The following is a 21,561-nucleotide window of genomic DNA, read 5'->3' as shown; positions in this document are numbered from 1 at the left end:
TACAAAACAATATCACATTTCTACCTCCAGCCCAGGTGACCCACTTTCCCTCAAAGGGGGTTGCTTAGGTCCTCTTGCACTGTTCAGGGGCAAAATAATTCCATAGTCTTCAAGATAACAGTACTTTTTTCTTCTAAGGCTCTGGCTGTCAAGGGTGAGGCTATCACTACCTCTTAAGGAAGTGGAACTACTGGTGTGCATCACCACCCCTGACCCATTTTTATTAATTTATTTTTTCTGTAGAGACTAGGTCCCACTATATTGCCTAAGCTGGTCTCAAACTCTTGGCCTCAAGGAGTCCTCCTGCTTTGGCCTCCCAAAGTACTGGATTACAGGTGAGCCACTGTGCCTGACCATCCAGAAGACTCTATATTAAGTGTATAGGTAGGAGGTAAATCCAGGTCCTCCTCACCATTATTATGCCTCCAACAATTATGCCTTCCCCCCCCCCCTTTGTAACTAGTTCTCTATGCTTACCAAATAGAGTCAGTAAGGCCAGGGAGGTGGGGTGGAAGTTTGTGTTGAAAACATAGAATCAGAAGTCCCTCCTTAAATTCACTGAGTTAGGATTTTCATATATGAGAGAGCTGCCCCACACTCCCCTGGCATGGGATAATGGGGCTGCTTGTTCAAGACAATACAGTCAGGAGCCCCCAACTCCCTCAATTGATTGAATTGGAATCTCCCAAAATGGTGCTGGGAATTCTATTTAGAAAAAAGACCATTAACTTTTAATTGGCAAATTAGGTTCATTTACATTTATTATGCTCCATTGCCTAGGCTGAAGTGCAGTGGTGCAATGTTGGCTCACAGCAACCTCCGCCTCCCAAGTTGAAGCGATTCTTCTGCCTCAGCCTCCTAAGTAGCTGGGACTACAGGCACATACCACCACACCTAGCTAATTTTTTTATTTTTAGTAGAGACAGAGTTTCATCATATTGGCCAGGCTGGTATTGATCTCCTGACCTCAGGTGATCCACCCGCCTTGGCCTCCCAAAGTGCAGGGATTATAGGCATGAGCCACCATGTCCAGACAGAGCTAGTCCTTGAGCACTGTTTATTGCTTCTCTCTTTGCCCTGTTACTCTGAAAGAGCTTTTATCAGACTAGGCATGGTGGCTTACACCTGTAATCCCAGCACTTTGGGAGACTGAGGGGGAAGGATTGCTTAAAAGCAGGAGTTTGAGAACAGCCTGGGCAACATAGAGAGACCCTATTTCTACAAAAAAAAAAAAAAAAAAAAAAAAAAAGCCGAATATGGTGGTGTGCCGGTAGTCCCAGCTACTTGAGAGGCTGAAGTGGGAGAGTCATATGAGCACAGGAATTTGAGGTTGCAGTGAGCTGTGATTGTACCACTGCACTCCAGACTGGGTGACAGAGCAAGACCCTGTCTCTAAAATAAAAATTTAAAAAATAACTTTTTTATCCTTGAGGGCTTTGCAACTGGGATTTCTTGCTGAGCCATTATCACACAGATGGAGAAGGCCAGGCAAAGGCCTAGAAGGAGCGGGCAGGAGACAGCCCATAAGCAGTTCTGCAGGGAGGTTTAGCAGGGGTGGAGTGGAGATTTGATCCTTGGAAGAAATCCTGTACTGCTGGGAGTTGAGATTCCTGAGAACTAGAGATCCTGAGAACTAGAGAGAAAAGAGCCTTGGGTGCACTTAGGTAAATTATGTAAACACACTGAGCTGTCTTGGGTGCCCAGGATTTGGAAATGGGGCCTGGGGGCAGTAGAAGCTGGTGTACCAGAAGTCATATTTGGGGGAGGTTGTGGGGATGGAAAGGGTGGGTAAGCCCTGACCCTGAGGGTCTCACATGACTTTCAGCACATGGAGCCTCTACTGGGGACTTTGGCTTCAAAGCCATCAAGGTCAAGAGTGTGGACAAGTGTGGAGACAGAGGTGACTCTCCCCAGTGGATGCTGAAGATCTTAAAGGCGACTCTATGGGCCAGGAACATCTGGCACAGCTGACCCAAAGTGCTGGTCTTGTTCCATAAGCCATGGCTATGGGGAAAGCCATAGGGGTTAACTGGTTCCTCCTGCCATCCCTTCCTCCCTCCCTTCCTTTTTCTTTTTGCTTCTTTCCTTTCCTTCTTCCTTTCTTTTTAGAGACAAGATCTCACCCTGTCACCCAGACTAGAGTGTAGTGGCACAATCATAGTTCAGTGCAGCCTTGAACACATTCGGAGGCCAGAGACTCAAGTGATTCTTTCACTTCAGCCTCCCAAGTAGGTGGGACTATAGGCATGTGTCACCACACCTAATTATTTAAATTTTATGTGGAGGCAAGGTGTCGCTATGTCACCCCAGCTGGTCTGAAACTCCTGGCCTGAAGCCATCTTAGTGCCCTAAAGTGCTGGGACTACAGATGTGAGTCACCGCACCTGGCTTACTATTTCTTTCTTGACCCAAGAGAATTGGCTGGAGATGGATTTGACTTTTTGGTCTCTATGCACAGCCTGAATTCTTGGAGGCTGATGTGGATTGGATAATTTGAGGACATGTTCTTGAAGTGGTGACAAGGTGGGGCATTGCTCGTCACATACCTAGTCTTGGAAGAGTGGGAGGAGGGAACTGTTCTTGAATCTGGAGACAGAAAGAGCTATTGGAAAGACCTCCTTACTCCCAGGGGAGAATGTGGTGGGGACTGAATTGTGTTGCCTTCAAACTCACAGGAATAAGGTTTTTAGTCATCCTTTAAAATGAGGTCACAAGAATGGGCCCTATTCCAATAGGAGTGGGGTCCTTATAAGAAGAGTAGATTAGGGCTGGGTGCAGTGACTCATGCCTATAATCCCAGCAATTTGGGAGGCTAAGGCGGGAAGATTACTTGAGGTCAGGAGTTCCAGAGCAGCCTGGGCAACATGGCAAAAACCTGCCTCTACTAAATGATACAAAAATTAGTTGAGCATGGAGCAAGTAGCCTATTGTCTCAGCTACTTGGGAGGCTGAGACAGGAGAATCACTTGAACCTGAGGCAGAGGTTGCAGTGAGCTGAGATTGCACCATTGCACTCCAGCCTGGACAACAGAGCAAGATTCTGTCTCAAAACAAAAACAAAAACAAAAACAAAAAAAACAAAAAACCAAGAATCGGAGACTAGGACATAGATGGATGACTGTCTGAAGACAGGGGAAGAAGGTGGTAGCTGTGAACCAAAAAACAGGTTCTACCCAGACACAGATTCTGTCATGCCTGGGTGTTGGACATCCAGCCTCTAAAACTGCAATAAATAAATATTCTTGAGATACCCACTTTATGGTATTTTCATTCTAGCAGCCTAGACATATTAAGTAAGGCAAAGCCTGATTTTGCAATGACCTTGCAGCTCAGAGCTGGGGAGAACACTGCCTGTGCAGCACAGATTCCAAAGCCTGAATTTGCCCTAATTACCTGGGGCACTGGGGACTGAAAACAATTCCAATGGAAAGGACTGTACATCCTTGTGGTTGTAAACGATAAACAGACACTATAAATGAGCACCACAGACAAAGCCACATCAGTGCCAGTTTTTATCTTTGGAACCTATCTCCTGTTCATGTGCAAATCTGTAGGTCACAGAGACACCTTTCCTGGGACTTGTGCTGTTTTGGGCTACAGGGCAGCCTCTTCTGGACTGAGTTAGGATCCATTGACAGAATCCTCCCCTACTCCAGGAGATACTTTACCTCTCCAGTTTGGGTGTCTGAGTGATCATTCAACAGTGCATTATTAATGTTTGTTTATTTATTTTTTTTTGGTGAGACATAGTCTTGTTCTGTCACCCATGCTGGAGTGCAGTGGTGTGATCTCAGCTCACTGCAACCTCCGCCTCCTGGCTTCCAGCAATTCTTCTGTCTCAGCCTCCTGAGTAGGTGGGATTACAGGTGTACGCCACCATGCCAGCCTTTTTTTTTTTTTTCTTTTTTTGATAGAGATGGAGTTTCACCATGTTGGCCAGGCTGGTCTTGAACTCCTGACCCCAAGTGATCTGCCCGTCTCTGCATCCCAAAGTGTTGGGATTACAGGAGTAAGCCACTGCACCTGGCCAGTGTTTATTGTTCATTTCTACTTTTTCTCGCCTTTCTTTGTTTCTGTCAGGGAGAAACGATTCATCCTTATGCACATAGATGCCTTAACCTGACACCGAAGTTTGTTTCATTTTTTGTTTTCTTTCTTTTTTAAGACAGGGTCTTGCTCTGTTGCCCAGGCTGGGGTGCAGTGGTACAATCATAGCTGAGTGCAGCCTCCAACTCCTGTGCTCAAATGATCCTCCTGCCTTAGCCTCCTGAGAAGCTAGAACTATAGGCGTGTGCCACCATGCAGGCTAATTTTTTTTTTATTTTTGTTTTGTAGAGCTAGAATTTCATCATGTTGACCAGGTTGGTTTTGATCACGGGAGTGATCCTCCTGTGGTGGCCTCCTAAAGTGCTGGGATGACAGCCACCATGGCCAGCTGGTTTGTTTCAATTTGAGTGACAAATTTAGGAATCAGGGCTCCAGCTTTTCACTGCAGACATTTATTGTGGGTCATCTTCCCTAAGGCACTAGCAGAGGGGGAATGGGCCACAGCAGGGCTGCAGCCACGGTCTCCAGATGTTGCCCAGCCTGTCCAACTGCAGAGGAACTGGGCTGAGTGTCCGCTGGTGTTCTCGCACTGCCTGCTGGACTCGTTCCATCACCTGATAGAACACGGGCTCTGAGGCTGGTGTGAGGATGTGGGTCTCAGAAGGGTCTCTTGAGAGGTCAAAGAGCAAAGGTGGATCATGGTGGACTACTTTTTCCCCAAAGCACAGGCAGACCTTTCTTCCATAGCAGGCACCAGCTCCCTCTGGCTGGAACACAGGCATCACAAAGTGGAGTTCCGCATTGTTCCTCCTGGTGGAAAGATAATAATTACAGAGTTGGCATAGAGAAATAGGGTGCCTTGCTGGAGAATGGCATCTTCATAGGGCTAAAAGGTAATTTTTCTTTTTTTTGTGCAAGAGTCTTGGTCTGTCACCCAGGCTAGAGTGCAGTGGTGCAATCTTGGCTCATTGCAACCTCCATCTCCCAGGTTCAAGTGATTCTCCTGCCTCAGCCTCCTGAGTAGCTGGGATTACAGGTGCCTGCCACCATGCTTGGCTAAATTTTTTTTAAATTTTTCATAGAGACGGGGTTTCCTTATGTTGGCCAAGCTGGTCTTAAACTCCTGACCTCATTATGTGCTCACCTTAGCCTCGCAAAGTGCTGGGATTACAGGCATGAGCCATTATGCCTGGCCTCCATTAAAAAAAATAAAATAAAATTAGCTCAGTGTGGTGTGTATGCCATAGTCCTAGCTACTCAGGAAGCTGAGGTTGGAATTGCTTGAGTCCAGGGGGTCAAAGCTACAGTGAGCTATGATCATGCCACTGCACTCCAAGCTAGGCAATAGAGTGAGACCCTGTCATTCATAGATAGATAGATAAGATAGACCAGATGGGCATGCACTCACAACCATAGTCCCAGCTACTCAGGAGGCTGAGGTAGGAGGATCACTTGAGCCCAGGAGGTTGAGGCTGCAGTGAGCTGTGATTATGCCAGTGCACTGCAGCCTGAGGAACAGAGGAAGACCCTGTCATTCACAGATGATATAGATAGATAGATAACCACAGATAAATATCATTCATAGATAAGTAGATAGACATCATTCACAGATGATAGATGATAGATAGATAGATAGACAAATAGATAGATAGATAGATAGATAGACCGGATGGGCATGCACTCACGCCCATAGTCCCAGCTACTCAGGAGGCTGAGGTAGGAGGATCACTTGAGACCAGGAGATTGAGGCTGCAGCGAGCTGTGATTATGCCAGTGCGCTGTATGCAGCCTGAGGAACAGGGGAAGACCCTGTCATTCACAGATGATAGATTAGATAGATAGATAGGTAGATAGACCACAGATAAATATCATTCATAGATAAGTAGATGGACATCACTCACAGATGATAGATGATAGATAGATAGATAGATAGATAGATAGGGATGGATGGATAGACAGATGGACAGAGAGAGATATTCACAGATAAATAGAAAACTATCATTCATAGATACATGGACAGATAGACAGATATTCATAGATAAATAGATAAATATAATTCATAGATGGATAGGGAGATGAATGATTGGATGGATGGATAGATAGATAGATAGATAGATAGATAGATAGATAGATAGATAGATTAGAGTGACTGACATGCAGTCACGCCTATAATCCAGCACTCAGGGAGTGTGAGGTAGGAGGACTGCCTGCATAGAAGAGTTTCAGATAAGCCTGGGCAACACAGCAAGGCCCCACATCTATTTAAAGTAAAACAAAACAATACAAAACAAAACAGAAAATTGTGGCCAGGTGTAAGTGCTCCAAATTAAGTACAGTTGGTTCACATGATGGGTGATGGATAGTTAACAGTGGAGGTTTGTGTGAGTGCAGTTCAGGGGACTTGGTTTTCATCCCAGAAGCCTGCTTGAGAAGGTAATATTTGACTTAGGACATGCACATCAACAGTGAGCCAGCCATGTGGAGGTCCAGTCCTCTGAGTGCATTCCATGTGGTTGGAATGGTTCGTACAAAGGCCATGAGGCAGCGACAAGATGAGCCTGTCCTCAGATCACTGGCTTATGCGTATAATCCCAGCAGTTTGGAAGGCTGAGGGAGGAGGATTGATTGAGCCCAGGAGTTTGAGACCGACCTATGCAACATAGTGAGATACCACCTCTAGAAAAATGAAAAGAAATTAAAAAAAAATAGAAGGAAAAAGTAGGTTCAGGGCATTTAAGTGGTTCAAGTTCAACTTATTATAAAAAATATACAAAATTAGCCTGGCGAGGGGATGCACGCCTGTAATCCTAGTTACTTAGGAGGCTGAGGCAGGAGAATCTCTTGAACAGGGGAGGCAGAGGTTGCAGTGAGCCAAGATTGAGCTGCTGCACTCCAGCCTGGGCAACAGAATAAGACTCTGTCTCAAAATTAAAAAAAAAGAAAGAAAAGGAAGAGAGACTAAGAAAAAAAAAATCTATTGTAATGCCATCAAATAAAAGAGACTGTAAATGATATTTTTTTGGCCGGGCATGGTGGCTCATGTCTGCAATCCCAGCACTTTGGGAGGCTGAGGCAGGCGGGTCACCTGAGATCAGGAGTTTGAGACCCACCTGGCCAAGATGGTGAAACCCTGTCTCTACTAAAACTACAAAAAGTAGCCAGGCACAGTGGCAGGGGCCTGTAATCCCAGCTACTCAGGAGGCCAAGGCAGGACAATAACTTGAACCTGGGTGACAGAGGTTGCAGGGAGCCGAGATCATACCACTGCACTCCAGCCTGGGTGACAGAGTGAGAAGCTGTCTTTAAAAAAAAAAATTGCTTGCTGTGGTGGCAGGTGCCTATAATCCCAGCTACTTGGGTGGCTGAGGCTTGAACCTGGGAGGCGGAGGTTGCAATGAGCTGAGATCACGCTACTGCACTCTAGCCTGGGTGACGGAGCAAGACTCTGTCTCAAAAAAAAAAAAAAAATTCACTGTTGATTCAGATACCTGGAGATATCTAGACAATTCTTTTGAGAAATCTTCAGCCAACTGAATCATAAGAGGATACAGATCTTATCAAATCTTGGAAAAAGACCAAAGAAAACCACGTCTGTCAAGCAAATCCAGAAAAGATGAAAAACATCAAGACAAGACAAAGCTACAGAAAGGGAAGCATAAAGGAAAAAAAGAGAATTTGATAAAGTCAAACAGGTAGAACTCTCTTGTCTGAACACAAAGTTAGAAGCGGAAATCAATCATTTATAAAATTAAAGAATACAATTGTTAAGTAAATCCAAGAGCTGGATTTTTTTAAAATGACAGAGAATGACAGAAAGATCCTATAAAGCTCTGGTAAACATAGCCATACATATACAAGCAATTAAAAGACAATGAAGGCCACGAATGGTGTCTCAAGCCTGTAATCCCAGCACTTTGGGAGGCCAAAGTGGGCGGGAGGATCACTTCACCTCGTCAGGAGTTCGAGACCAGCCATTGCACTATAGCCTGGGTGACAGAGTGAGACTGTCTCAAAAACTCAAAAATAAATAAATAAAACACAATGAAGTCCAGGTGCAGTGGCTCATGCCTGTAGTTCCAGCACTTTGGGAGGCTGAGACAAGAGGATTGCAGGAGCTCAGGAGTTCGATGCCAGCCTAGGCAATGTAGGGAGACCCCCATCTCTATGAAAAGTAAAAAGTTAGCTGGGCACGGTGGCATGCACCTGTAGTCCAAGCTACTTGGGAGGCTGAGGTGGGAGGACTGCTTGAGCCTGGAAGGCAGAGGTTGCAGTGAGCCAAGATGGAAACACTGCATTCCAGCCTGGGGGACAGAAGAAGACTGTCTCAAAAAAAAAGGAAGAACAAAAACAAACAAACAAAAAATGCAATTACTTAACAAGAGGACAAGTTCTTAATGAAATAAATACTTTTTTAAATATGAAGAATTAACTAAATAGAGAAATGTAGCATATTTCAGTGTGGACAGAGCTAGTGTTTTAAAGGTAATGAACCATCAAATGCAGAGATGATTAATACTTCTGTGGCATTTTTTTTTCTTTTTTAAACTTGCAAATGATTTCATAGCTCTTTTGAGAGGACATGGGAGTCAAAAGACCAAGAAAATTTAGGGAAGCAAAAAGTATTCAGTAAGCATGTGTTTGTTTATATTACAAAGTTATAATTGTTAACAAAGAAGATGAAATTGTGTTAAGGTCAGGTGGGTAAAACATTTGGAAGCACATCTAGATGCATAAAATGGACTACAAAAGGCTGGGCATAGTGGCTCACACCTATAATTTCAGCTTTTTGGGAGGTCAAGATGGGTGGATCGCTTGAGCCCAGGAGTTTGAGACCAGCCTGGGCAGCATACTGAGACCTTGTTTCAGTTTAATAAGAAAAACTGGAGGCCAGGCATGGTGGCTCAGGCCTGTAATCCCAACTCTTTGGGATACCAAAAGCAGGTGGATCACTTGAGGCCAGGAGTTCGAGACCAGCCTGCCCAACATGGTGAAACCCTCTCTTTACTAAAAATACAAGAAGTTAGCCAGTGTGGTAGTGGGCACCTGTAATCTCAGCTACACAGGAGGCTGAGTCAGGAGAATCGCTTGAACCCAGGAGACTGCAGGTGCAGTGAGCCAAGATCACGCCACCGCACTCCAGCCTGAGAGACAAAGAAAGACTAGTATCAAAAAAATTATTACAAAAAATAAGAAAAAAAGAGGATTAGAAAAGTCTTGAACACATGTGTGTGCAAGCATGTGTGTGTGCATGTGTATGCATGCATATACGTGTGTGTGATGATAAAAGTTGCACTTCATATAGTGCAGGGAAAAAAAGAATGAAATACAGACCATACAAGGTGCTTAAACTATAGGTAACAACCCCCTTCCCATTGTTTTAAGACGATTGACAGGTGATCTCAGAAGGTATGTCACTGGAATGAGAAGGATACATATTGACAAAAACTAAATTTTAAAAGCTCCTGAAGAAAAACAGAAGTGTGGAGACATGGAGATGGAATCTGGAATGCAGCTCCATTCCCAGCCTGTTCTAGGGCATGGTGCTTTCCTGCATAGAGGGACTCTTTCCCAAAGAGTGTTAGGAAGGGGCTCCCCTACTCACTGTCCCATTGATGCCACCTGGCTGAGTGCAGAAACTTCTCACAGTAATGCATCAGGAATCGTGGTCTGAATGCTAGGCTGTCACCAGAAGCAAGGGCAGAAGGTCCTGGCTGTCAATCACAACGCAGGAAGGAACATGGCATGGCTCAGGGTTGGAACAGGGACTTTGGACATTTGTCCCTCCAGCATCCATCAGCCCCAGCCCCAGGTGCTGCACTCTCCTTATATTGTATCAGTGGAGGGAAAGTCTGGGTGTGAACGCAGATGGATGGAAGGCATGTGTGTGCGTTAGCACGCTTAGAAGAAGCATGCAGCAGCTACCCACATTAGTCATCACCAAACATCACCTGTTTGGTTAAAAGTAATTAATTGGCCGGGTACGGTGGCTCACACCTGTAATCCCAGCACTTCTGGAGGTCAAGGTGGGTGGATCACCAGAGGTCAGAAGTTTGAGACCACCCTGGCCAACACGGTGAAACCCCATCTCAACTAAAAATACAAAAATTAGCCAGTTGTGGTGGCACATGATTGTAATCCCAGCTACTAGGGAGGCTGAAGCAGGAGGATCCCTTGAACCCAGGAGGGCTGAACCCAGAAGGGTTGCAGTGAGCCTAGATTGCACCACTGCACTCCATCCTGGGTGACAGAGCAAGACTTGGTCTCAATAAAAAAAAAGAAAAAGAAAAAAAAGCTGAAAGACCCAGGCCCTTATACAAAGGCTGGAATCTAACAAAAGCCCACCAAGAGTTTGGCCCAGTGCTCTCCTAGGCCTTGAAGCATGACAAGACAAGGAAGGAATTCTTAACTGGACCCATTTAGGATTAAACACATTTTACTGGGGGTCTGAAGAAACTCCCCAGACCTCCACAATGAAGTTTTATTGGGGGTCTAAAGGAACTCCCCAAACCTCCATGCTTAGCAGAAGACAAGATAAGGGTAATCACCCCAGCACCTGGAACCATCTAGATTAAGTCAATTTACTGAGGTTCCAGAGGAAGGTCCTCAGGACTCAGAGCTTAGTTCTAGATGAAAGGAAGTTGAATCACTTATGTCTAGATGGATGCACGCTTACATGTGGACATACAGCTTAGAAGGTATAGAAGCTCTGGAAAACTTTGTAATTTGGAGTTGGTCTAGTGATCATTTCCAGCCTTCTCCCTGTATCTGGTTACAGAAATAAAACTCCTTTCTTTCCTCGTTCATTTGCATCTCGTTATTGGGCCATGAGACTAAGCAGCCCGACCCTCAGTTTGATCGGGGAACAATTTCAGGGACGCCTTACTGCAAAGCCAAAGTGACATTTTCATTTTCCATAAGTGTTGCTGTGTCTGTGCAAAGCTGAATTGTTTCTTTGGGTTGTTCTGTACCTGTCCTGGGGCACCTCGCCGCCCACCAGCTGGACCACGGTGGGGAACACGTCCATCAGACTCATGGGCTCGCCAATCACTCGGCCGGCCAGGAGCAGCCCGGGCCAGCGGAAGATCCCAGGCATGCAGATCCCACCTTCCCATCCTCCCATGCCCTTCCCACCTGTGTTTGAACAGAAACAAAAGAAAGTGGTTAAAAACCAGAAATAAATGCTCAGCTTCGGTGATTTAACCTTTCTGCTTGTTTCACTTCTTTTAAGTTTCTCTCCCCCTGAGTATCTCAATTTCTCTCTCTCTCTTTCCCCTTCTCTTTCTTTCTCTCTGTTTTAGTGACATTAAAACATTCAATCTCATGTAGTTCCCCTTTAGAGGTTTGATTTTATATTTTTTATTAACCTTGTTGTTGGTTAGTGTGCATTGGATTAAGTTGGGTCCTTCACTGCAAATGGCTCTTGTCCTTATAAGAGTCCTCATTCCATAGAGGAGAAGGCCATGTGGAGATGGAGTCAGAGACAGGAATGATGTGGCCACAAGCGCAGGGACGTCTGGAACCCCCAGGCACTGGGAGTGGCAGGAAGGATCCTCCCCTAGAGCCTCAAGAAGAAAGTGGATACAACTGCAATGTATTGAATGGTGACCCCAAAACATGTTCATGTCATGTCTCCCAGAGCCTATAAATGAGACTTTATTTGGAAATAGGGTTTTTGCAGATGTAATCAAGTTAAGGACCTTGAGATAATCCTGGATTAGGGTGGACCTAAACGCAATGACAGATGTCCTTCTAAGAGACAGAAGAAGAGACACAGACACAGAGGAGAAGGCCACGTGGAGACAGAAGCAGAGACTGGAGTGATGTGGCCACAAGCCCAGGGAAGTCTGGAACCCCCATGCGCTGGGAGCGGCAGGAAGGATCCTCCCCTAGAGGCTCAAGAAGAAAGTGGGTACAACTGCAATGTATTGAATGGTGACCCCAAAACATGTTCATGTCATATCTCCCAGAGCCTATAAATGAGACTTTATTTGGAAATAGGGGGTTTGCAGACATAATCAAGTTAAGGACTTTGAGACAATCCTGGATTAGGGTAGCCCTAAATTCAATGACAGATGTCCTTCTAAGAGATAGAAGAGGAGACATGGACACAGAGGAGAAGGCCATATGGAGACGGAGGCAGAGACTGGAGTGATGTGGCCACAAGCCCAGGGATGCCTGGAGCCCCCGGTAACTGGGAGAGGCAGGAAGGAGCCTCCCCTAGAGCATCCAGAAAGAAGTGGATTCAATTGCAGTAGATTGCAGTGTAGTCCTCCTAAAAGATATATCCACATCCTGATTTCCAGATTATGTGAATGGGACCTTATTTTTAAAAGGGGTCCTTGTAGATGCAATTAAGTATCTCAAGATCATCATGGAGAAGGATGGACTCTAAGTCCAATGACAGCATTCTAAGAGACAGAAGAGGAGACACAGACACAGAGGAGAAGGCCACATAGAGATGGAGGCAGAGACTGGAGTGATGTGGCCACAGGCTCAAGGACACCTGGGGCCCCCAGGAGTTGGCAGAGGCAGGGAGAAGCCTCCCCTAGATCTTCTGGAGGGAACATTTCCCGGAGAAACCTTGATCTGAAACTCTTGATCTCCAGGGCTGGGACAGGATAAATTCCTGTTGCTTAAAGCTCCCCCAGTTTATAATACTGACATTCTTCATGGCACAGAAAACCAGATTGGGTAGAGGATACATTAACGTCAATGGCAATGAGATAAAGAAGGTTTCTGAGGAGTCAGGCCTTCAATGTGAAGTTGTTTTGGGAAGGCATTAGTGGATGCAGTTGGCATTTATATATTCCGTTTTACATATGTACTAGATTGGTGGATCCATCTACTTCAAAGCAAATAAACATCATAGGTATACTTGCCAACATTAGTCCAAAAAGGCTCTTTCAAGGACTGAAAAATAAAGCTCTCTAAGCAGGGAGAAGACAAAATGTGTAAGCACAACAGTGTGAAGTCTTGTACATGGGGCAGCACATTTTAGAATCTTTGTGGTACACGAAATAATGGCGTGTTTGGAAACAATGGAATACAGCTTTGAATATAATGTGGCCAGCTAGGTGTCCACCCTTCTTCCTTTTTTTTTTTTTTTTTTTTTGAGACAGAGTCTTACTCTGTCACCCAGGCGAGAGTGCAGTGCACAATCTCAGCTCGCTGCAACCTTCACCTCGCAGGTTCAAGCAATTCTCCTGCCTCAGCCTCCTCAGCTGGGATTACAGATGTGGGCCACCATGCCTGGCTAATTTTTGTATTTTTAGTAGAGATGAGGTTTCACCATGTGGGCCAGGCTGGACTCCTGACCTCAAGTGATCTGCCTGCCTTGGTCTCCCAAAGTGCTGGAAGTACAGGTGAGAGCCACTGTGCCTGGCCTTATCCTTCTTGGATGCATTGTTTGAAGATAAAATTCAAACCTGAGTCCACACAATGGAATATATTCAGCCATGGAAAGGAATGAAACATTTCTACAACACAGTTGAACCTCAGAAACATCATGCTAAGTAAAATAAACCATTCACAAAAAACCCCACATATTGCATGATTTCATTTACATAAATGTCTAGAGTAGGAAAATATATGATGATACAAAATAATTTTGTGGCCAGGCATGGTGGCTCACGCCTGGTATCCCAGCACTTTGGGAGGCCCAGTTGGGAGAACTGCTTGAGTTCAGGAGTTTCAGACCAGCCTGGGCAACATAACAAGACCCTATCTTTACAAAAAAATTTTAAAAATTAAATAATAAACCAAAAATAAGTTTTTGGGTGATGGATGTTAGCACAGGGGAAAAGGGAGTGACTGCTGTGAGTACAGGATTTTTTTGTGAGGTGATGAAATGTTCTGAAAATACACAGTGGTAGGCCACATGTGGTGGCTTAACGCCTGTCATCCCATTACCTTGGGAGGCCAAGGTAGGAGGATCAATTGAAGTGAGGAGTTCGCGACCAGCCTGGGCAACATGGCAAAACCCCCTCTCTACAAAAATACAAAAATTAGCCAGGAGTGATTGTGCGCACCTGTAGTCTTAGCTATTTGTAGTCACTGAGGCTGGAGGATCACTTGAGCCCAGGAGGCAGAGGTTGCAGTGAGCCGAGACTGTACCACTCCATTCCAGCCCGGGAGACAGGGCCAGACTCTGTCTTAATAAAAATAAATAATAATAATAAATTTTAAGAATGAAAATAAATAGTGGTCGTAAAACAAAAATGAAATTCTGAGGTCCCTCAACCATCTGAATGGACTTCCTCCTTAGTCAGAGATCTTTTTTTTTTTTTTTGAGACAGAGTCTCGTATTGTTGCCCAGGCTAGAGTGCAATGGCACGATCTCAGCTCACTGCAACCTCCGCCTCCTGGGTTGACGTGATTCTCCTGCCTCAGCCTTTCGAGTAGCTGAGATTACAGGCACATACCAACACATTCAGCTAATTTTTTGTATTTTTAGTGAAGACGGGGTTTCACTATGTTGGCCAGAGGTCTCAAACTCCTGACCTCGTGATCTGCCTGCCTCGGCCTCCCAAAGTGCTGGGATTACAGGTGTGAGCCACTGTGCCTGGCCTAGTCAGAGCTCTTTTAAAATTTAACCTAAGAGACTGTTTCAGGCCATGATGGGAAGCAGGGGTTGAAGATGCCTCATGATACCTCTCTGGTATTAACATCCACATAGACTTTAGGTCTGATAAGAAACATTGTCTACCTCTTCTCCTCTCTGAAGCCTAGTACCTGAAGGCTTCTTCTGCAAATAAGAACTTGGGCCTCCACAAACTTTATTTTATTTTATTTTATTTTTTTTGTGAGATGGAGTCTTGCTTTGTTGCCCAGGCTGGAGTACAGTGGCGACATCTCAGCTTACTGCAACCTCTGCCTCCTAGGTTCAAGCAATTCTCCTGCCTCGGCCTCCCGAATAACTGCGCTTACAGGCACACACCACCACATCCAGCTAATTTTTGTATTTTTGGTAGAGATGCGGTTTCACCATGTTGGCCAGGCTGGTCTCAAACTCCTGACCTCAAGGCCACCCGCCTTGGCCTCCCAAAGTGTTGGGATTATAGGCGTGAGCCACTGTGCCTGGCCTCCACAATCCTTTATATTAAACCGAATATTTCTCTTCTTTCTTTCTTTTCTTTTTCTTTTCTTTTCTTTTTTTTTTTTTTGAGACAGAGTCTCTCTGTTGCACAGGCTGGAGTTCAGAGGTGCAATCTTGGTTCACTGCAAGCTCCACCTCACAGGTTCATGCCATTCTCCTGCCTTAGCCTCCCCCAGTAGCTGGGACTACAAGCGCCCACCACCACAGCCAGCTATTTTTTTTTGTATTTTTTGTAGAGATGGGGTTTCACCGTGTTAGCCAGGATGGGCTCCATCTCCTGACCTCGTGATCCACCCACCTTGGCCTTCCAAAGTGCTTGGATGACAGGTGTGAGCCACCATGCCCCGCCAAAATCAGCCATTTCTTTCTATTGATCCCAGGTCTTTAGAGAAACCCAACCCCTCTGGCTTTGAGTTGTTCCAGCTTTCTGGACCAAACCAATGTCTTTCTTAAATGTATTTGATTGATGTCTCCTGCCTCCCTAAAATGTATAAAACCAAGCTGCACCCTGACCACCTTGGGCACATGTCTTCAGGACCTCCTGAGGGCTCTGTCATGGGCCATGGACACTCATATTTCCTATTTGGCTCAGAATAAATCTCTTCAAATATTCTACAGAGTTCACTTCTTTTTGTTGACAGGACATAGGCATGCGTAGAAGAAAAAGAGATGGGAGCATACAGACGTGTTGGGTTTTGGCCTGTGAGTAACCAGGGCAGTGACCTGACCACTTTTAGAAGCACCCAATGTACTTCTTACGTTATTGATTGATGTCTCATATCTTCCTAAAATGTATAAAATCAAGTTTTGCCCTGACCACCTTGGGTTCATGTCACCAGGACTTCCTGAGGCTGTGGAGCATCAGCTTCCACACATGCATGGAGCATGTGTCTGTCATGGCAGCATCTTCAATCTTGACAAAATAAACTTTCTAAATCAACTTAGAGCTGTCTCAGATTTTTCTGGGTTCACAGCTTTAATAACAAAGTGAAAAATGCTGATCACACGTTGTGATAAAAGAAGACAAAGCCATATACACTATGTGATATGATGATCTAGTGTATTTATGTGGATACAAACAGGAAAAAAAATCAAGTAAATAAATGGTCAAGAGATTTATTTATGGTGGCTAGGAAAGGAGATTTGGTGTCTTTTCTTCAGATGTCAGGTGATGTTCAAAAGAAATGCATTCTTGTGATGATTTAAAACAGATATTATGCTAAAAAGCATAATGAGTGTGTATTGATTTAGTACATATATAACTTTAATGAAAGCAAAAAAGGAGAGAGAGAAAAAGTCAGAAAAAGAAAGAGGCAGAGAGAAAGACAAAGGCAGACAGAAAGAGGGACAGAGAGATGGAAAGAGAGCGAGAAAGAGAGAAGAAAACCTTCCAAATAGTAATTATTTACAGCTCAAATAGAAGAAATACAAATATAAATATTGCTAGAAATACAAATAAGCTAGATGCCAAAAAGCACTGGATAAAATTCAATATCCCTTTCCTGATAAAAACTCTCAAAAGCCTAGGTATAGAAAGAACATACCCCAACACAACAAAAGCCACATATGACAAAGCCACAGCTAGTATCATACTGAATAGGGAAAGCTCAACACCTTTCCTCTAAGATCTGGAATAAGACAGGGATGCCCATTTTCATCACTTTATCCAACAGAGTACTAGAAGTCCTAGCCAGAGAAATCAGGTAAGAGAAATATATGAAGGACATCTAAATTGGAAAGGAATAAGTCAAGTTATCTTTGTAGATGATATGATCTTACATTTAGAAAAAATCCTAGGGACTCCTGAAAAAAAAAGCTTTTGGAATGGATGAACACATTCAGTAAAGTTGCAGGATACAAAATCAACGTACAAAAAGCAGTATTTATCTTTGTACGCCAACGTCAAACATTCTAACGTAAGAATAAATTAGCTAAATTGATTAAATAAGACAAGAGGAGGTTGGACCTGGCAGCTCATGCCTGTAATTCCAGCACTTTGGGAGGCTGAGGTAGGTGGATCACTTGAGCCCAGGAGTTTGAGGCCTGCAGGGGCAAACATATCGAGACCCGGTCTCAATTTAAAATAAAGAAAAAATAAAAAAATTAAAGACAAGAGTACATAACACTGAATTGCTACATCTCCAATAATTTTCTGTCTGTTGAAGAGAAAAAGACCTCAGATGTCACCTGTGCTTTGTTTAGAAAACAGGAGGAAGGGAAAAGGTGTATGCCTTGCTCATAGGTTTGTTTATTTGTTTGTTTTACCCTAGAGAGCACACACAATTCTAATATTATAAAAGTAATAGCAAAAGATACAACTACTTTTCACCAACCTAATAGCATCTTTACTGGGAAAGAGACTGATTTAAAATTGTACATGGAGAGAAAACCAAAGGAGCATTTTAATACCCTCAGCTTTGCTTTCTGACCTACAATGACACACTGCCAATGTTCAGAAAACAATAAATACAAGCAAAATACTGTACAAATAGATGTTAATTACATATCTTCCTAAAATGTATAAAATCGTATCTTCCTAAAATGTATAAAATCAAGTTTTGCCCTGACCACCTTGGGTTCATGTCATCAGGACTTCCTGAGGCTGTGGAGCATCAGCCTCCACACATGTATGGAGCATGTGTCTGTCATGGGAGCATCCTCAACCTTGACAAAATAGACTTTCTAAATCATCTTAGAGCTGTCTCAGATTTTAGAAAACCCAAAACCACCAGAAAATAGGGGAAGATGGTTTGCAGCAATGCTGCCCAGCAATAGTTTATCTCTGGGTGTGTAGAGCTTTAGGAAAATGTTCTTTTTCTAATTTTTCTTCTTCTTCTTCTTCTTCTTCTTTTTTTTTTTCTTTTCTGTTTTTAGATAGGGTCTTGCTGTGTCACCCAGGCTGGAGAGCAGTGATGCAATCATAGCTCATTGCAGCCTCAAATTCTTGGGCTCAAGCAATCCTCCCACCTCAGCCTCCTAAGTAGCTGAAACTATAGGCATATGCCACTATGCCTGGCTATTGTTTCTTGTTTGTTTATTTATTGTTTCTTGTATGTAGAGGTGGGATTTCCTCTCCTGCTCAGGCTGGTCTCAAACTCATGGGCTTAAGCGATATACCCGCCTTGACCTCCCAAAGTGCTGGGATTACAGACCTGAGCCACGGTGCACGGCCTAATTTTTCTTTCTCCCACAATGATATGTATTTATAAGTAAAAAGATGAAATTTTTTTCATGAATAAAAAAGTTAAATAAATAAAGAGATGGTGATAAAAGCCTTGAATGAGTTTAATTTTGGAAATTGTGACATTGAGGTGACCCAGAGCATTAGGCCTACCCAAGGCCTCTCCTGCAGATTAGAAAACAGATTCCCCTTCTCCAGGAAAGAGCTACATTCCTAGGCCCGTAAGAAAGTAGGTACTTTTCTGCTTTATAAAAACAATCTGGGCAATTATTCTGAGACAGAAAAGGGAATGGGAAACTCTTTGTTCACCACACTACCTTATGCCTGGGGATGGAGTCCCATTCCAGCACAAATGAACATTCACAGGACTCACCTCTGCTCCTCCGGCCCCTCCTGAATCCCCAATCAAAGGTTCTCTACCAAAGGAAGCAAACGTGAAGGCAGAGAGCACTCGCACAAGGCTTTGAGCTGGGAATGATTGACTTCGAGTTTGTTTTTCCCAAGTCAGAAGATCAGAGAGAGTTAGGACAGACAGAGCAGACTCCCCCCACATCGCAGCATGGGGGACTCTCAAAGCCACGCCCACGTCTACCAAACCAGTGGTCAGTTTCGTTAGGTTTCTATTTTGTTTTATTTTTTGTAGAGACGGGGTTTTGCCATGTGGCCTAGGCTGGTCTCAAAGTCCTGAGCTCCAGTGATCTGCCCTCCTTGGCCTGCCGAAGTGCTGGGATTACAGGCGTGAGCCACCGTATCCTGCCAGTGTCCTTAGGTTTTTAAGTGATTGCCTATGCTATTAACACAGGCTGCTGGCTATAGTATGATCATATCCAGCCTGGCATGGTGGCTCATGCCTATAATCCCAGCGCTTTGGGAGGACGAGGCAGGAAGATTGCTTGAGGCCAGGAGTTTCAGAGCAGCCTGAGTAGCAAAGCGAGACATCATCTCTTCAAAAATAAAAAAATTAGGCTGCGCATTGTGGCTCATGCCTATAATCCTAGCACTTCAGGAGGTTGAGGCAAGAGGATTGCTTGAGCCCAGGACTTAGAGACCTGCCCGGGCATCATAGCAAGACACTGTCTCTACAAATAATAAAACAATTAGCCAGGCATGGTGGCATGTTCCTTTAGTCCCAGCTACTCAGTAGGCTGAGGTGGGAGGATTGTTTGAGCTTGGGAGGTTGAAGCTGCAGTTTCACTACAGCCTGAGTGACAGAGCAAGACCCTGTCTCAAAAAAAATTGTTTTTAAAAGAAGATATCTGTTTAATGGTAAACGAAGTAAATAAGAAATAATAAAGATAAAAAGAAAAAAGAAAAACAATTTAAGTAAACAAAACAGCAACAACAAACAAAAAGGGTCGGGCGCGGTGGCTCACGCCTGTAATCCTAGCACTTTGGGAGGCCAAGGCAGGCGGATCACGAGGTCAGGTGATGGAGACCACGGTGAAACCCTGTCTCTACTAAAAATACAAAAAATTAGCCGGGTGTGGTGGCCGGCGCCTGTAGTCCCAGCTACTCGGGAGGCTGAGGCAGGAGAATGGCGTGAACCCAGGAGGCGGAGCTTGCAGAGAGCAGAGATCGTGGCACTGCTCTCCAGCCTGAGTGACCGAATGAGACTCGTCTCAAAAAAAAGAAAAAAAAGAAAAAGGCGGGCGTGGTAGTTTGGCTCATGCCTGTAATTCTACCACTTTCGGAGGACGAGTTGGGTGGATCACTTGAGCCTAGGAGCTCCGGACCAGCCTGGCCAACATGGTAAAAAAAAAAACAAAACACAAAAATTAGCCAAGCGTGGTGTCGCATACCTGTAATCCCAGCTGCTTGGTAGGCTCAGGCAGGAGGATTGCTTGAACCCAGGAGTGAGCAGTTGAAGTGAGGCAAGACGGCACCACTGCACTCCAGTCTGGGCAACAAAGCGAGACTCTGTGTCAATAATAATAATAATGATAAGATAAAAAATATAAATAAGCAAAAAAGAAAAAGATAAAAAAAGGATTATTTTCAAGCAATGCTTCATTTAAAAAAAATAGAAAAGATGGGCTGAGTGCCGTGCCTCACACCTGTAATCCCGGCACTTTGGGAGGCCAAGGTGGGCGGATCACCTGAGGTCAGGAGTTAAAGACCAGCCTGGCCAACATGGCAAAACACTGTCTCTACTAAAAATACAAAAATTAGCTAGGTGTGGTGGCACATGCCTGTAATCCTAGCTAGTGGTGAGGCTGAGGTAGGAGAATCATGTGAACCTGGGAGGCAGAGGTTTCACTGAGCTGAGATTGTGCCACTGCACTCCAGCTTGGGTGACAGAGTGACTGCTTCCCAAAAAAAGAAAAGACAAGACCAAGAGGGCAGGAAGCAGTTTCTGAGGCACTGCATGATCATTGTTGGGAAGTTACTCTATGGAAAGTAACCCTATGCAATGGTCCCTATTATTCAACCATCCATGACCTACAAGGACAGGGTTTCATAGAGTTCCACTTGCCGTCTCTTCACAACTTCATGTGCAGCCATATGCTGGGTCTGTGAAAAGTCACATAGCCTACCTTATGTGGGGGTGGAAACCACTCTACTTCTAGGATGAGGAGCTGAAACGCTGGCACACTCCGGACTGACTCATTTTTACAAGTAAACGGTTTTGATGGTGTGTCTCAAAATTAGTATTAGGAGGGACATCAGAAATGCTTCTTTTCCCTGCCACAGGTGTGTGCCTTAATGGTAATTGCTTTTACTTTGTGATTTTTGGCAACAAATCTTAAATCATTTCCTCACAGGGGGCCTAAAGGAATGTTTTCACTTATATTTTAAGTTATCTATTCACATTTATTATATATAATATAGTATAACTTTTTGTTTTTTTGAGATGGAGTCTCACCCTGTCATCCAGGCTGGAGTGCAGTGGTGCTATCTCAGCTCACTGTGACCTCCACCTCCCTGGTTTAAGCGATTCTCCTGCCTCAGCCTTTGGAGTAGCTGGGGTTACAGGTGTGTGCCACCACACCCGGCTAATTTTTGTATTTTTAGTAAATGTGGGGTTTCATTAAGTTGGCCAGGCTGGTCTCCAACTCCTGACCTCAGGTGATCTGCCCACCTTGGCCTGTCAAAGTGCTGGGATTACAGGCGTGATCCACTGTGCCTAGCTGCATAATTTTTCATTATTAAAATATGCATGTTTTTCTTTGTAAAAATAAATAAAATAGATATAAAAACATGCTTTTAAACTATATGTACATATACCTAAAATGTGTAC

At 44.3% G+C, this 21,561-nt stretch overlaps 1 protein-coding gene across 1 annotated transcript; it reads right to left on the bottom strand.

The window, feature by feature from the left end:
• Nucleotides 1–2,218: 2,218 nt before the first annotated feature.
• Nucleotides 2,219–12,472, bottom strand: LOC129395550 (arylsulfatase L-like). Its single transcript, XM_055107015.2, has 2 exons — nucleotides 11,016–12,472; nucleotides 2,219–4,857 (listed from the first exon to the last, which is right to left on the bottom strand). Exons 1-2 carry the CDS (start codon nucleotides 11,165–11,167, stop codon nucleotides 4,527–4,529), a joined length of 483 nt encoding a protein of 160 aa, XP_054962990.1. The 5' UTR covers nucleotides 11,168–12,472; the 3' UTR covers nucleotides 2,219–4,526.
• Between the last annotated feature and the right edge of the window lie 9,089 nt (nucleotides 12,473–21,561).

Source organism: Pan paniscus, chromosome Y, assembly GCF_029289425.2.
Source record: "Pan paniscus chromosome Y, NHGRI_mPanPan1-v2.0_pri, whole genome shotgun sequence".
NCBI classification, from domain to species: domain Eukaryota; kingdom Metazoa; phylum Chordata; class Mammalia; order Primates; family Hominidae; genus Pan; species Pan paniscus.
Note: the sequence above shows the minus strand (reverse complement) of the source record. Positions and strands in the feature narration are given on the sequence as shown.

What these genes read in the sequence shown, in the direction of transcription:
- LOC129395550 (XM_055107015.2), bottom strand. Translation starts at nt 11,167, where the DNA reads ATGGGAGGATGGGAAGGTGGGATCTGCATGCCTGGGATCTTCCGCTGG. An exon ending in GGCGAGGTGCCCCAGGACAG is followed by an intron (nt 4,858 to 11,015) that starts GTACAGAACAAC and finishes TCTTTCCACCAG; the next exon opens with GAGGAACAATGCGGAACTCC.